Source organism: Lynx canadensis, chromosome A3 (assembly GCF_007474595.2).
Source record: "Lynx canadensis isolate LIC74 chromosome A3, mLynCan4.pri.v2, whole genome shotgun sequence".
NCBI classification, from domain to species: Eukaryota; Metazoa; Chordata; class Mammalia; order Carnivora; family Felidae; genus Lynx; species Lynx canadensis.
Window position 1 is genome coordinate 49865119 of NC_044305.1, and position 16042 is coordinate 49881160.

Consider the following 16042-nt stretch of genomic DNA (forward strand, 5'->3'; position numbering starts at 1 on the left):
ATAGATTACTTAAAAAAATGAAATGTAGAATTTTTTTTGTTGAACTACTTTGCATTCCCTGGGCTACATTCTTCTTGGCCATGGTGTGTTCACTACTCAGGTTATCAGCTAACTGAGAGATTTCATTTGCTCTTCATTTGTTGGGGAATTTCCCAACTGTGAGTAATGTTGGTTTACAGTGCTTTGGACGAAGGGAATGTGTACGTGTGCATGTGTCTATATGTGCATTGTCAGTGGTGTTAATTATCTGTCCCTATGAAACAAGCCACTCAACATATGGTGTCTTTATGCCACAACATTTTATTAGCTCTCATGATTCTGTGGGTTGATGGGGCTCAGCTGGGGCATTCTACAGATCTTACTTGGGTTCTGCATGCATAGTTAAGACATTGGAAGTGGGTGCTGCTATTTTTCTGAGAGGCTAGGCTTGGTACTGAACGAGTCCCACTTCCATCACAGCCCACCAGTCAGCCCAGATGAGTGAAGGCACTGTGAACCCCACAAAGACAGGAGTACAGGGTGGCCACCACAGCCAGATTTGGTGTTAGTGTTCTGGTGTCTCAAATGAGTTGATGCTCATTCCTTTGTCTTTTTTTTTTTTTTTTTCCAAAGTTTTTATTTATTTTTGGGACAGAGAGAGACAGAGCATGAACGGGGGAGGGGCAGAGAGAGAGGGAGACACAGAATCGGAAACAGGCTCCAGGCTCCGAGCCATCAGCCCAGACTCGGGGCTCAAACTCACAGACCACGAGATCGTGACCTGGCTGAAGTCGGACGCTTAACCGACTGTGCCACCCAGGCGCCCCTCCTTTGTCTTTTAAAAACAGAATTGTAACCTTAAAAATAGCTTTAATACTTACAGAACAATTTGGGTATGAATCTTTGGGGGAGAAATGTTGACCTTTGATAAATTTTTAAATTTTCTTTAATTTTTGGTCAAAGTGTTGACTTCTTCTTGAGTAAATTTTAGTTAATTGTATTTTTCCAAATCAATTTTAACCTGTATTTTGAAGTATATTGAAATGTTTTACTTTTCTGTACATATGGTCATTCCTAATATTATATATCTGCTTTCCCTTTTTTGTCTTAGTCATACAAGTTTTTAAAAAATGGTATCTATAATGATATGTATTAATTTTTCCGGATGTAGAGGGAGATGCAGATTTCAGATGATGTATTGCTTTAAACAATTTACATTATTTAGGATGGGTTGAATTTATTATTCTATTTTGTGATTTTACAAGAAACAATATATTCACAAGGTACAAAACATATGTGTATAGGGGCACCTGGGTGGCTCAGTCAGTTAAGCATCCAACTCTTGATTTCCACTCAGGTCAGCCACACAGTGTCTGATACTGAGCACAAAAGTAGGCATAGACAGTATATAAGTGAATAGGTGTGACTATGCCATTCAAACTACAAAAACAGGCCATGAAGCTAACCTATAGTGTGTAGTTTGCCACCATTGTTCTTCTATTCCTTGACTTCTGTGATCTTCATTATTTCCTTTCTTCTGCTCACTTTGGGCTTCTTTGTTCTTCTTTTTCTAGTTATTTAAGGTGGAAGTGGAGGTCATTGATTTGAGACATTTTTAATACAGGAATTTAAGACTATGAATTTTCCACTAAGTAATGCTTTAGCTCCACACCTCAAATTTGCTAAGTTGTGTTTTCATTTCCTTTCAGTTCAAAATATTTTCTAATTTCTCCTGATTTCCATGAACTGAATAGTTCATGAATTATTTAACAGTGTATTATTGTTTCTAAATATTCTAGCATTTCCTAGATATCATTCCGGTCTTCATTCCTAATTTAATTCCATTGTGGTCAGAGAAAGTACTTTGTATGACTTAAATTGTTTTAATTTTTTTGTGACTTGTTTCAAGGTGCACAACATGGTCTATCCTTGTAAATACTCTAGGTGCACTTCTGCTGTTGTTGGAGACTATAAATGTCAATTGTTTGATAGTGTTGTTCATGTCTACTAGATCCAATCTCCTTGTTACTCCAGTCCCAGCCAGAAGTCCACAGTGAATGAAGAACTGTGCCCTTTGATGAGTTTTGACAAATGTATACAACCATGTAACTCAAACTATATTGAAACTATTTTAACAACTAGTAGAACTAGTTCCCATTCATTGCTCTTCTTTTTAAAATTTTCCATATTATTTTATTTGCTTATCTAGCTGTACATGTAAACTTTAGAACTGTCCAACTCTGGACAAGGGGTTGATTGGAGAAAGGAACACCCACTTGTGTTTTTATTGGAGCTGTATTACATTAATCAGTTAATTTAGAAGAACCAACTTTATGTTGTTGAGTCTCCCTATCCAAGAACTGATCTTTCCATCTGTTCTGGTCTTTTTAAGTAGGCTTCATGCACAATGTGGAGCTTGAACTCACAATCCCCAGATCAAGAGTCATATGCTCTGCCAACTGAGCCAGCCAGGCAGGCACCCCTATTCCAGTCTTTTGTGTATTTCCATAGTGCTTTAAGACAGACAGAAGGAGACAGGGCACAGCAGCTTGAGGGTAGTGGCTGACTCCAGGAAGGAGAAGGAGGTTGACAGCAACAGAACAGGAGCTGCACCTCTATCTACATGTAGCAGAAGGATTTTAATACATCTAGTTGATGGGCACAGGAGTGTTTCTTATAAAACTATTTTTCTATTTAAAATATTTAATAAAAACTTAGAAGTTAAAACAATTTTAATAGAAAAGAGTTTTTGTAAATACAGTGATTCTTCATTGTACAGTTTATTCTCATAAACCAAATAACCATAACTTATGTATATTTTGGATATAAAACTAGACTTTTCTTTTTTCTTTACATATAATACAATTTCCAGTGTGATGACATTTCAATGAGGGAAAGATTGCATTCGCAATACCATCATCCCTGAGACCACAGACCTAAAATAAGTGCTCTCCAAACATCTTCCTGTGGTAGAGCAGTCCCTGAAGAGGGGGCTTCCCCTCCATTGTCTTTGATCGCAGGGTTGACAGTCTCAGCAAGGAGTCTTTCTAGAATGTTTGTACAGACACAGCTTGAGAATGCTAATGATCTAAACCCAAAGCAATAACAGTGAAAAGATGAAACTGTCCAGAGCCCTTATTTTTCATTTTACTCTCTGTAGCCAAGGTCAAAAGTACAACATTGAAATTGATTGATTTTACCATTTTTCTTTTAGTCTTACTTCACTGAAAGCTACCCATAATTGTTTCACCAATGAGTAGCAAAACTGAGAATTTTACCAGAGAAATTACCCAGGACTACTAATAAAAATGTAGTCTTTTCCAGCATGTCTATTTCCTGAGCAGCTGGCACAGTAGACATTTTTAAACGCGTGTAAGGTGAACAAGAAATCAGAAATCTATGTCCAAGGGTGCACAACCAATGAACGTTAGGATATTATGACATCATGGTGGCTTAATTTTAAAAGATATTCTTTCAAAATGAATTCCAGGAAAACAAGCAACCTTCACACAGAGAGGGAAGCTGAAGCAATCTTACTGATGAGTCTGTTGAGAGCTCTAACTTTTTCTTCCAGGATGCAGTTTTTCTTCTCAGCATCTCGTAGTTTCTCTTCAGTGACCTGAAGTGCCTTTGTCAGGTGAGCATTTTCCACATAGAGATCCTTGAGCAGCAAATGAGATTTTGTGTTCTTTTCAAACTAGGGAGGAGAGAAAAACCATACTTTACTATCATTCTAGTGCAGAAATGTTGCATGACAGCTTGCCCCTCCCACTCTTTCAAGTGTGTTTGGAACACAGTTCCAGGGTTTTTACATATCTCATACACAAACATTGGGTATAATGACAATTTTTATTAAACCTGGCATGAAAGGTGAAATTTAAGTCAACTTTATGAGAGTTGATTTTACCATGAAATGAAGATATAAAAAAGATCAAAATCACCAGCCTTAAATTTTTTTTAACCGTTTATTCATTTTTGAGAGAGACAGAGTGCAAGCAGGGGAGGGGAAGAGGGAAAGGGAGACACAGGATCCGAAGCAGGCTCTAGGCTCTGAACTATCAGCACAGAGCCTGATGCAGGGCTTGAACTCGTGAACTGCAAGATCATGACCTGAGCTGACGTTGGATGCTTAACTGACTGAGCCATCCAGCTGCCCTAAAATCACCAGTCTTTAAAAAGGACTACTCAACATAATATAAAACATGTCATTCTGGTTCTTACCAGTGTGCTCTGCAGGGCCACCATGTCTCACAGGACACACTCTGACACTACATCCACCCTGGGAACCCCAAGTGCATGGGCTGGTCACCACACACGATAGCCATGGCGATGGGGACACAAGGCCACTCTAGTTATGAGTCCTTGTTCAAGATACAATGCCAACCGGGGTCCTAGCCTTGGGCTTCAAAAGTCAATACTACATTCATTCATTCAACAAGTACTGCCAGACATACTGCGCAATGATCTTGCTCTCAGGAGCACATATTCTGATGGAAGTGGACATGCCAGAAACAAATACATGGTGTGGAGGCATGACAAGTGCTAAGAGAAAACCCCACATAACCGAACTCAAGTCTGCCTGCCTGATGTACAGCAAACACAATCACTCAGCATGGAGTTATGTGTCAAGGAGAGATAGCCAAAGGAGGAGATGGAGATGGGAGGGCTGGACTCTAACCTGCCTCCCCCAAGGAGAAGAGTCAGGGATGTTTACAGGCAAACAAAAAAGATCTTGGTGAAAAGTTACAGCTGCACTTCCTAGTCCTATTAACACTCAGGTTACTAGTTTCACCAGGAGGCGACAGATAGCTGAGGGAGTTCCTATTTCGGTTGGGGTGAATAGGGAAAGCTTCTCTGTCCGTTGACATTTGAACAGAGATCTGAACAAAGCAGGGCAAGGAGCACTGAGCCTGTCTGGATGTGAACATTCCAGGCAAAGGGAGGAGCAGGTGCAAAGGTCCAGAGCCTGGCCAGGCTGGGGATGGCTGGAATGGCCAGAGACCTGGGGCTGGGGGGGCATGGCAGTGAGAAGCCCACTGAAAGGAAGTTACAGCTGACACGCTGGCTGGGTGCCACCGAGGGCTGGGGGCAACTAGATCCTGCAGAGCCTTGGAGGCCTCTGTAGGAACTCTGCCTGGTACTCTTAGGGCTGTGAGAGGCCTGGAGGGCTCCGAGTAGAAGGGCCAGCACCTCAACCATGTTGGGAAAGCACTGCTGCCACTCCTGCACTGAGAACATAGCCCAGGAGGAAACAAGGACACTGTAGGGCACAGAGGATGAGAGTGGGAGTGAGAAGAGGCTGGGTTCTGCATCCCTTCTGAGGCTGAGCTGGCGGGTTCACTTGCAGACACTGTGGGGGCTATCCACCACAACACCAACATTTTGGACTTCAGCCAGTGACATGAGTGAACACACGGGAAGGCAGGTGAGGGTGTCCAGATAACCCTCTGCAGGTACTTTGGTAAAAAGGGGCAGAGGCAGGGCCAGGGCTCCTTTACCTTTGGATTCAGGTGGCAGTGAGGGCCTGGGAGAAGGGAGGGTCTGGGCGTTGTGGCACATGCACGGTCACAGGTGGCTGGTTCACTTGGCTAGAGCATAAGCTAGTTCTGAGGTGGGGTGGGGTGGGGTGGGGTGGGTGTAGGGCCGTGGACAGGACCTCACCGCACAGGGGCAGGTGTGCAGGAGCCACAGGATTTAACCAAGACTGAGGATCTGCCAGGTAAGAGGAAGCAAACTGTGGCTTTGTGTAAGAGAATGACCGTAGGGCAAGGGGGGTCGCCAAGTGTCTGTAACACTTGGAGAGTCAGTGGATGGCAGAAAGGGAGCTGCAAAGCCAGGAGCATGGTCAGGGAGGGAGGTGTGACTCCCAATGGGACCTCCCACCTCCCAGGGAACAAGAGGTGGCCTGGACATTTCATCCTGTTTGGGCTCAGTTCAGGAGCCCTCTAAATAGACTTGACTACTATAATGAAAATATTTCTGCAGACTCTCATACTTAATTTCTTCTAGCTCTGAACAGAACTATTCTGGAGTAGCTGGTGTTTGGCTGAGCCTTTTCTCTGTCTCCTGCTTCGTTCTAGCCTTGCCTCCCCCTCCCAGCACCCTCCATGCTGGCTGCCCAGCCACCAGTTCTTACTGATTGACCTTGCTGGCTGAATTCAACTGTGGGCTTTCATCAAGCAGAACAGCTATGGCCTTCTTTTTTTTGGTCTTTGCAGCCTATTGAAGCCCAAATATTTTCTTTTCCCCCAGAGTGATTTATTTAAAAATATAGATCATATCATGCTCTTGCTTAAAATCTTCAGATGGCTTCTAACTGCCATCAGAAATAAAATAAAATCCCAGGGCACCTGGGTGGCTTCGTTGGTTAAGCATCCAACTTCAGCTCAGGTCATGATCTCATGGTTCGTGTGTTTCAGCCCTGTGTCAGGCTCTGTGCTGATAGCTCAAAGCCTGGAGCCTACTAAGGATTCTGTGTCTCCCTCTCTCTCTGCCCCTCCCCCACTCATTTTATGTATCTCTCTCTCTCTCTCTCTCTCTCTCTCTCTAAGAATAAACATTAAAAAAAAAGTAAAATAAAATCCAAACTCCTAACGTTGAGGGGGTCCTGCCCACCCGCACCCACCCATCAGCTCATAGCAGCTACAGCCACCTCCCTGGCAGTCTGCTAATGTACTCCACTTGGTCCCATCTAAGGACATATACCTGAACTGCTCCTCTGCTTGGATGCCCCTCCTGCTCGGGGTCTAGCATGTCCCCTAGCACACAGGGAAACACATGGGTGCCCTTTTATGACACTCCCATTGACTGGAGGTGCTACAGGCATTCAGCCCAACACTGCATAGGACAGTCCCACCACATGAGCACCTCTCTTCCAAAAAGCCAACCTGGCCTCCACTGGGGGGGGGGGGAAGGGGGGGGTTCAGAACCAGACTTCCATGGCTGTCACTGGTGTCTGCTCCCATGCCATCTCTTCAGAGTGGTCCCCAACCATCCCCACCACGTGCCATCCATCTCTTCTTGAGAGTGAGCATTTCTCATCACCTGAGGTCATATATCTTGTTATTGTCTCCACTGCCAGAACGTAAGGCCCAGGAGGGCCCATCTTAGAGTCTTCCTAGAACAATGAATGCCATGATACATGACAGGTGCTCAGTAAGTATCTGTCCAGTGACTGAATAAATGAATAAATGAACATCCTTTCTGAGATTATGTGAACACCTCTCAAATGTACCTTAAAACAATTCCCAAAACAAACACAATATACAAATACAGTGTAGGGAATATATTTTAAAAAATCAATTTTTCTATTGATTGATTTTAGCTGTTAATCTTCTGAAAAAAATTTGTACATTCAGTTTCTCAAAGTTTAGATGGAGCCCTAGGTTCAGTGGTTCCAAATGAACATGGGGGCTCTCTGTGTTCTATGAGGACAGTCTCTCCCTGAATTAGCTACTTGAACACCCATGGAAGGAGAAAGTTCAGAAAGTGCATGTGGCAATGACAGACATCCATCACTGACCTGCTCTTTCAGCTCAGCTACTTTCTCTTGGAGGAGCATGTCCACGTTCTTCAGAGCCCTTCCCACCTCTTCCACCCGCTCCTCAGTGTCTTTCAGCTCCTTTTCATGTTCTTCCTGTCACAAAAGGTTACAGACCAACAATTTACATTTCTAAAAGAATCATCTCAGGCTTATTTACTTCAGAGTGGAAATTAGCTAAAATGTACATATCTGAGAGCAAAGGGAGAGCCTTTCATCTGCACAGAGTAACAGACACACAATGTTCTGCCACAGGTCACAAAGCTGACACTGCTCTTTGTAGTTCAAGAATTAGCAGACTATTTTCCTGGGCATTTAATCATAAATCACTCCAAAGTGAGTTTCCCCAAATGTGTTACTGAGTATTTTTAAAGGATTTCTGATTAAATTTCTTTGTTTTGTCAATATTCTATCACGGGTGAACTTATTTCCTGCTTAACATTTTTGCACAATGCGGATAGGTTATTCTTCATTAGGATTTATGCTTCACAAACATCAAATCTTACCAACCTTTTGAGTCTTGCTCCAATTTCTTCCTCATGGAAGCACCCTCTTGTCCTCAGGCTCCTATCTCCACACCCTCCCACCCCGACATTTCCCAATGAACTACACTGTGGCATTTCAGGATGTAGGTGTTTTCTCAGCCTTTTATTTTTTTTATTATTATTTTTTAATGTTTATTTACTTTTCAGAGAGAGAGACAGAATGTGAATGGGTGAAGGACAGAGGGTGAGGGAGAAACAGGATTTGAAGCAGGCTCCAGGCTGAGCTGTCAGCACAGAGCCTGATGCAGGGCTCAAACTCACGAACCATGAGATCATGACCTGAGCTGAAGTCAGATGCTTAACTGACGGAGCCACCCAGGTGCCCCCCCCAGCCTTTTAAATTAAACACTTAAGTAGGGTACACACATGCCAAACTATTCAAGCATTTTAAAAGTGCCAATTCTGATGCCTCACACTGATACTTTTAGTGGGAACCACTGGCACCCAACTTTTACAGATGAGGAAGCTGAAGCAGAGAACTTAAGTAACGGCCAAAGTCACTCAGCTAGGAGATGGTGAAGCCTGGATCCCAATCTCTGCAGTCCATGCCCTGAGCCACAGTATCCTGCTCTTTAAGGCAACAACTCTGTTTCTATGTCTCTAGATGCCTAATGCAGTGCCTGATGCACAGCCAGGGTCCCCAAGTGTGTGCCACCACCTCACTGGCCTTTTGTCCCACCATCTTCCTCTTGCTTCCCTCTCATCCTTGCTATCCTTAAATAAGGCCATTACCACCTCAGGGCCTTTGCATATACTGCTCCTGCTACTTGTAGCACTCTCTCCAGATAAGTGAATGGCTTGTTCTCTCAACTCCAGCACATCTTGGCTCAAGTAACACGTTGGTGAGGCCTTCTCTGGCCACCATCCCGCTCCAGAGCACTCATCAACTCATCACCATCTGACATGCTATCCTCATGACTCATGTTTTCATTTGTCTCCCCACCACACCAGAATATAGTCTCTAGGAGGGCACAGGCTTTTGCCATGTGTGTCTGTTTCTGTATCTCCCCTACCTAGATCAGTGTGCACCCAAATAAATAACTTCTGCAGTCTTTGTGTGCCTGTGGGTAGATTTTTTTCAGTCTGCAAAATGGTTTCAGATTCTTTTTAAATTAGATGCATCATTTGGAAACTGGGAATGTTTCTGTAAAAATCTAGTTTCTGGCTTTCCTTTGAAATCAGGAGAATTGGCACACAGGGCCTGTGATTCCACAGGACTACATGGGTGGGACCACCACCCACAGCTTCCCTCATGGCCTCTGTATCACCACATTTCTGGCCCTGTAAGCAGTTTTGAGTGTGTGGTCCCTAACATTTAGCCATGTGGCCTACCACAGACATGTGCAGCCCCCAAAGACAACCTGTCTGGGTGGACCTGTTGCCCCCATGTTGAAGAGGCCTTTTGGGTCAGCTGGCTTATCACTCTGAGGGGGTGGGAGATGCCTTCTCCAAGAGGTTTGCCACCCCTCCCTGATCCATCTTTGGCCCCTGTTAGAATCCCACCTTGTTCACAGTGAAAATCAGGGGCCTGCAGCTGTGGTATAACCAGACTTCTATGAATTGGGATGGCAGTTTTTGGCTGAGTGATCAGTGATCCAATCTCGCCACCCCTGGCACCGTTAGCTGGGCCTCAGGGCCCTTGTCTCCACTCACCCACTGTGTTTCCAGCCGCCTCCCCTTCTTCTTCTGGAGAATGCACTCATCACGGAGCTGCTGAGTGGCCTGCCGCTCCTCTTCCAGTAGCTGCTGCAGCTCGGTCATGTGGTCCTGAGGCACCAGGCACTGCATCTGCTCCTGCAGCTGGTGGACCTCCTCCGAGTGCTGGGACTGTGCCAGCCTTAGCCTCAGGTTGGCTCCATGCAGCTGCACCGGGGAGAAGGCCATGATAGTGCTGGTGTGATTGCTGAGAGCTATGGGGTCATTACTAGACATGCAAAACTCCATGCTTACAGATACCCTACAAATGGAAGGGCACACAAGGCATCCTTATTCCTTGGTCCATGCATCTGCAGCTACATGTAAGGTTCATAAAGAACCTATTCATTTGTATTCTGACAGCCAAACTCTGGTTTAGCCAGAGTTTCTACACAGAGAGAGTCAAGAAGACTCAGGTCCGTAGCCTCAAAGTGGTGACACTGAGGTTTCCTGCTGCACCCATGGGAGAATCATGCCATACTCTGTCCAGTTTACATTTCAGCAAACTTCATGGAGTCTGTTTAACAATTATAATCCATGCAGGCCTTGCATGGTGATTTTCCTTTAGGCAGAGAGCTCATACTCCTTAGGCAGCTGAGACCAGGGCCACAGAGAGCAATGGAGCATATGATGAAGGCCAAAGGGACCCTGGCAGCAGGTGCAGAACTACCCCAGCCCCTGGCTCCCCAACCACAGTGGATGGCAAGATTTCACTGGAGTTGTGGGTAACTTGGCCAATCCTTTTATTAAACACCATTTAAATCACTTTGATTCTAGAGGCTTCACCAAGAATATACAGAATTTCCTTGGCACCCTACAAGAACTTGGTATGTCAGCCCTCACACACCTCTGAGGCCCCATAGATGGGAGAGGGAGGTACCTCCATCAAGAGTCACACTTAGGATAGGTCTGAGGTGACCATGTGATTAGAGACAGGGAGGATGCCAGCTACGGCTACTCAAGGGCAACAATGAGGCTTTAGGCCTCAGGTCGTTGTATCCCCATGCATCTCTGAGGGGCTGTCTTAGGGGGCCATGTCATCACCATCATGTGTGGCTGTTCTTAGGACAGGAGTCATCCCAGAGAAACACACCTGCACACAGTTTCCAGGACAGCTACTATGCTCTTTTGGAAAAGTGAAATATAATGACTTCTAAAATCAGATGACCAAAATATATTTTTCAGAGATATCTGGTCTTCATCCACAGATTCTAAAAATGCTTCAGAGCCACAGACGTGAAATAGATGTCTCATTATTAATGAAGGTGATTTCTGAAGTGCACCCAAGGGGAGGGGCTGGCTGCCAGGAGGGTCAACCACGTGATCAAGGATTGGAATTTTCAGTCCTATCCCCCAACCTCCCAGGAGGGGAGAGGGGCTGAAGGTTGAGTCAGCCAGTGGCCAATGACTTAGTCATGACTATATAATGAAACCTCCATAAAAACCCAAGAGCCAGCTGTTTGGTCCCTGTTTTGGAGAGCTTCTATGCTTGAGGGGGAACACTTCCATGCGCCCCCAGGCTGGGGCTCAAGCTCCCTGAGGACAGATATTTGGGACCTCACCCTATGTATCTCTTCCTCTGGCTATTGATTTGTTTCCTTTAACATATCCTTTAATGAACTGCTAAATGTTAAGTGTTTCCCTGAGTTCTGTGAGCCACTCTAGCAAATTAGTCAAACCTCAGGAGGAGGAGGTTGAAACATCCAATCTGTAGCTGGCTGGTCAGAAACACAGCTAACAGCCTGGGGGGTATGACTGGCTTCTGAGATGGGGGTAGGGAGTAGTGTTGTAGGACTACACCCTTAACCCTTAACCTGTGGGGTCTGATGCTGTCTCCAGGCAGATAGTATAAGAATGGAGTTGAATTCTCAGACACCCTGTTGGTGTCTGATAATTGCACGCTGGAACTGGGTCTGGGAACCTTGAGAAAGAGGGACAGAGAAGGGAGAGAGAAGAACCAGTTCTAAAACACACCCCCCACAAATGTAGCCCCCTCCCAACTTTCATGCTTCAGTCATCCTGCAGACACCCCAGATGGAAGTTGAGTCCCAGCCCAGGCCCTTGTGACTCCATGTCAGAATGCCCACCCACTCCAAAGCTGTTCCTGCTCTCTGACAGCACTCCCCAACACCCTGATGCCCTCTTCCTTAGAACACACTGTTCCCATGCCCCTTGCTGCTAACTGCTACAGCTACCTCTCTGCTCTGAACACAGATGCCTGGTGCAAGCTCCTGGGAGGAGGCCACTGTGTGGCCCAGTGTGAGGTCTGTGTCTGTGGCCCTACCCTGTGGCTCTCTGAGCAAGGCAAACAGCCCATAACACCGTCTCAGCTGAATTCCTCCCAAGCCCTCCTCATCTCCCTCCCTGCAGAACTGAGACTGGCTAGAGCCTGGGCCAACTCTGGAGACCCCTGCCCAACTATCACTTGACAAGGGAAAGATGTCCCCAGAGACCACTGGGGCAGCCCATGCCAGGAAAAGAGGGCCATTGTGTTCTGGGATCAGGGGCATGGCAGTGAGCCACCTCAGCCATCGGCTACTCCCACCTGAGCTCACAGGCTGCTGTTCCTGCCCCCTGAGGGATGGGAGCTGTGCTCTCCTTGCATTGAGAGGTGAGGACTGTGTCCTCCCCTGATGGACAGGTGGGTTCTGTGCCCTCCCTTTGAATCCAAGCTGGACCAACAAAATGTCAGGGGAGTGATGTTCTGGAATGCCCTGACACAGTCTTAAGAAGCTTGGCAGCTTCTATCTGCTCCTCTAAGGGTGCTTGGTCACCTATCCTCTCAGAACTTCACTGCTATGCTCAGACAGCCTCATGCCACCAAGAGGCCAGGTGTGGGTGCTCCAGCTGAGAGCACCAGTGGGCCCCCAGCCACCAGCCAACACCACATGCCAGCCCTGTGACCTGAGGTCTCTCAAACATCTGATCCAGCTGTGCCTTCAGATGATGCTAGCCCTAACCTCATTTGATTGCAATGGCCCCCTGAGATCTCAAGTGAAAACAGCCCAGCTGTGCCGGCGAGCCCACAGACCATGAAGGATGATGATGAACAGTGCTAGAAGCTACCAAGTGTGAGGGTGGTTTGACGTACTGCAACACAGAACCAAGATGGTCATTCCCAAGGGCATGTGATGCTTACAGCATTGTGCTCCCGTGCACCACACCTTCTGAGCTGTGCAAAGTCCCTCTGCCAGGACCTCTCATGGCCCCACCCAAGCTGCCCCCCTGCTCATACCTGTCCAACCTGCTCTCTTTGACCTCCAGGGCGCTCCTCCTTAAAATCACCCACAACTGTGCCAGTGACAACACTGGCTCCTCCCGAGTGGTCCTGCGCCCACTCTACCATGGCTCCTCTAGATGATCGTTAAGTACCCACAGGCTCCTCTTATTTCCCTCATGTGAACTCCCATCAATGTGGTTTTGGGGGTTCCTCTTCTAAATAACAAGGGGGAACCATCTCACATCACAGGAGAACTGCTTAAGTAAGGTCCCTTCTGCCCATGACAATGGCTGAATGCTGACTCCTGGACTCAAAGGGCTCAAGCTGGTCAAGGCAATTTCTCAAGGTTCCTTTCAGACTTAAAAACAGAGAAGGGAACCCCCAAATACTCAGAGGCACCTCTGGGAGAGCGCTTGTTTGCAGCGGGATGGCTGAAAGCCCACATGAGCCCCCAATAGCACGTCATAAAGCCCTGGGTATGTAGGGGGACCCCACAGCCAAGTCCAGCTGTGGCATCTGGGGCCAGTCAGGGAGTCTGTGAAGTTGCTCAGAGGAGGGAGGCATGCCAGTGCCACACTCAAGTGAGGGCCCTGGGCCACAGGCCAGTGAGTTAGAAACCTCTTCCACACTGCTTGGGAGGCTTCTCCCATGACCCCTCTTTTCTATCTACAGCCCCCAGCCCTCTAAGCGTAACGCACATCTGAGTCCACATTAGGCCATCACACACCTGCCATTCTCTCATCCTGCTCCCCCAGGAAGAACCAGCTCCCCCTCTCTCATGTCTCTGCACACCATGCTGTCAGGGCATCCTGACATCCCTGCTTGGCCTGTCCTGCTTACATCTGCTTGTCCCAAACTGCAAGCTCTCCACTTTCCTACCTCTGTACCTTTAGAGCCTGGTGCACTAGTAAATGCTGGAGCAGGAGAGAAAGTGGGAGGCAGGAGCTCGACACCCACACGTGTATGCAATTTCAGGGCTTCTGTGCACACATAAGCCTGTGTGAGGGCAAGACGGGCACACTGAGCTTGGTAACCCAAGGGACTACTCCACCTCATGTCCTTGGATCTGACGACACTCCCCCCTCCTCAGAGGCTACCCACAGCTCTCCTTTGTTCTTCTGTTCTGCAGATGGTGCAGCCAAAAGCACTGCTTGTCAGCCTCCTTCCCTTGTGCATAAACAGAAGCTCTGCCCATGGACTGCTCAGGGTCAACCAACCCTGGACTAGGCTCAACTTCAGTCTCAGGCCTGGTAAGTGCCCACCAGCTATGTAACCTCAGGGCAGCCCAATAACCTCTCTGGCCAGACCAGTCCTGACAAGGCTCTGTCAGTGCTAAACTGTGTTGACTTTCCTCCCAGCTGAGACCCAGCCATTGGCCATCATGCACACCCACCTGATTTTGACTTTCTTCAAGGATCTCTCTCAGCTGTGACTGTGACAGTCTCAGGCTCTGACATTCCTGATTCATGTGTTCAAGTTCAAGTTCAAGTTTTTGGATTAGCTCACTCTGTTTAAAAAAAATAATTTCACAAGTACAAGAATATCTCAGCAGTCTGATGCATATTTATTTATTTCTTTTAAGTTTATTTATTTTGAGAGAGAGAGTGTGTGAGCAAGCAGGAAGTAGGGGAAGGAGACGGGGGAGGGAGGGAGGTGAAGAGAGAGAGAGAGAGAGAGAGAGAGAGAGAGAGAGAGATTGATTGAGAGAGAGAATATCCCAAGCAGGTCCCATGCTATCAGCATGGGAACCCAACGGGGGCTCCATCTCATGAACTATGAGATCATGACCTGAGCCAAAATCCAGAGTCAGACACTTAACTAACTGAGCCACCCAGGCACGCCATCAGTCTGATACATGTTTAATGCAGAAACTTCAGAAATTTATAGAAAAGCAAAAATGACAAAATTTAAACCACCATGATCCCAACATTGTGCTGTGATCTCAGCCCTTCTTCCACACATGTGTTTCTATCAATAACACTGGTACAGCATTATATGCTGTGCTTTCCTCATTATATCTTGAGCATTTCCCCATAACATTAAATATTATTGGAAAACATGATTTTTAATGACTGTACCATAATTTACTGACTCATTCAGTATTATTGATGATTCAAGCTGATTCCAATTCTGTTTTGCTACTATAAATACCACAGCAATGAAAACACTTCCAGCTAAGTCTGCCCACGATGCTCAGATAAAATTCCCATAAGTAGAATTATAAAGTCAGAGCATACTGACATTCTTGAGGCACTTGACACATATTTTCCCCAAATGTCCTCCAAAGAGGTCTACCAATTTATTCTCTTAGCATCAGGATTTAATCCCTTTCTGCTACTTTTTTTTAGATATTGAGAATTTGCAAGGCTGCTGAAGCCTACAAATTTTCCAGAGCACATACTTGTTAAGTTCCCCTCTTTACCTGAGGGGTGAGCCTACCTCCAGGCATTTTAAGGCTGTTGCTGATGTTTTTAGACCACTCACCTGCAGCTCCTCCTGGTGCCCGGCCTCCTCCAGTCTCTGTGTTAACAGCTGAATGTTGATGAGGTTCTTCTCGTCTTGGGCCTGGTGGACAGAGGCCTCCTCTCCTAGCTGAAGGATCTTGTGATTGAGCTGGGACACTTCATCCTTGCATTTCTGACTCTGGAGCATAACGGGTTAAAATACAGATGCCAAAGTTACTTTTTTTAAACCAGGAGCTTAATTCATATCATTCCAGTGGTTCCCAATCAGGACCCATTTTGTTCCCCAAGGAACATCTGGCAATGTCTGGAGATACTGCTGGTTATCAGAACTGGGAAGGGGACGGCTAAGGCATCTCATGGTGGAGGCACTCAGCATCCTCCAGCGCAGGACTGATCCCACCCCAAATGGCCACAGTACTAAGGATGCGAAAACGTGCTCTACTCCCTTGAGGAAATGAGACATATCTCAACTGCCAGAGGTGGCTACATCATGAACATCCAAACCACTGCTCTGAAGATCTTCCATATTTTTCTTATTTCTTTCATGGTTATGTCCAATTATTATTTTAAGTAGTCTGAAAGAAAACACCTTGTTAAA

At 46.2% G+C, this 16042-nt stretch overlaps 1 protein-coding gene across 5 annotated transcripts in view; it reads right to left on the reverse strand.

Moving 5' to 3' along the window:
* Positions 1-2693: 2693 nt before the first annotated feature.
* Positions 2694-16042, reverse strand: part of NINL (ninein like) — a 175426-nt gene continuing 162077 nt past the window's right edge. For 3 of the 5 annotated variants that reach the window (XM_032592609.1, XM_030310248.1, XM_030310249.1), the window contains 5 exons: positions 15464-15622; positions 14373-14486; positions 9718-9927; positions 7502-7615; positions 2694-3676 (listed from right to left, as the gene is read on the reverse strand). In XM_032592609.1, coding sequence (XP_032448500.1) covers positions 3485-3676; positions 7502-7615; positions 9718-9927; positions 14373-14486; positions 15464-15622 — 789 coding nt within the window. In that variant the 3' untranslated portion in view covers positions 2694-3484. Of the gene's footprint in view, positions 3677-7501; positions 7616-9717; positions 9928-14372; positions 14487-15463; positions 15623-16042 lie in introns of those variants that run through there. The other 2 variants (XM_032592610.1, XM_032592611.1) reach the window with 2 other exon arrangements.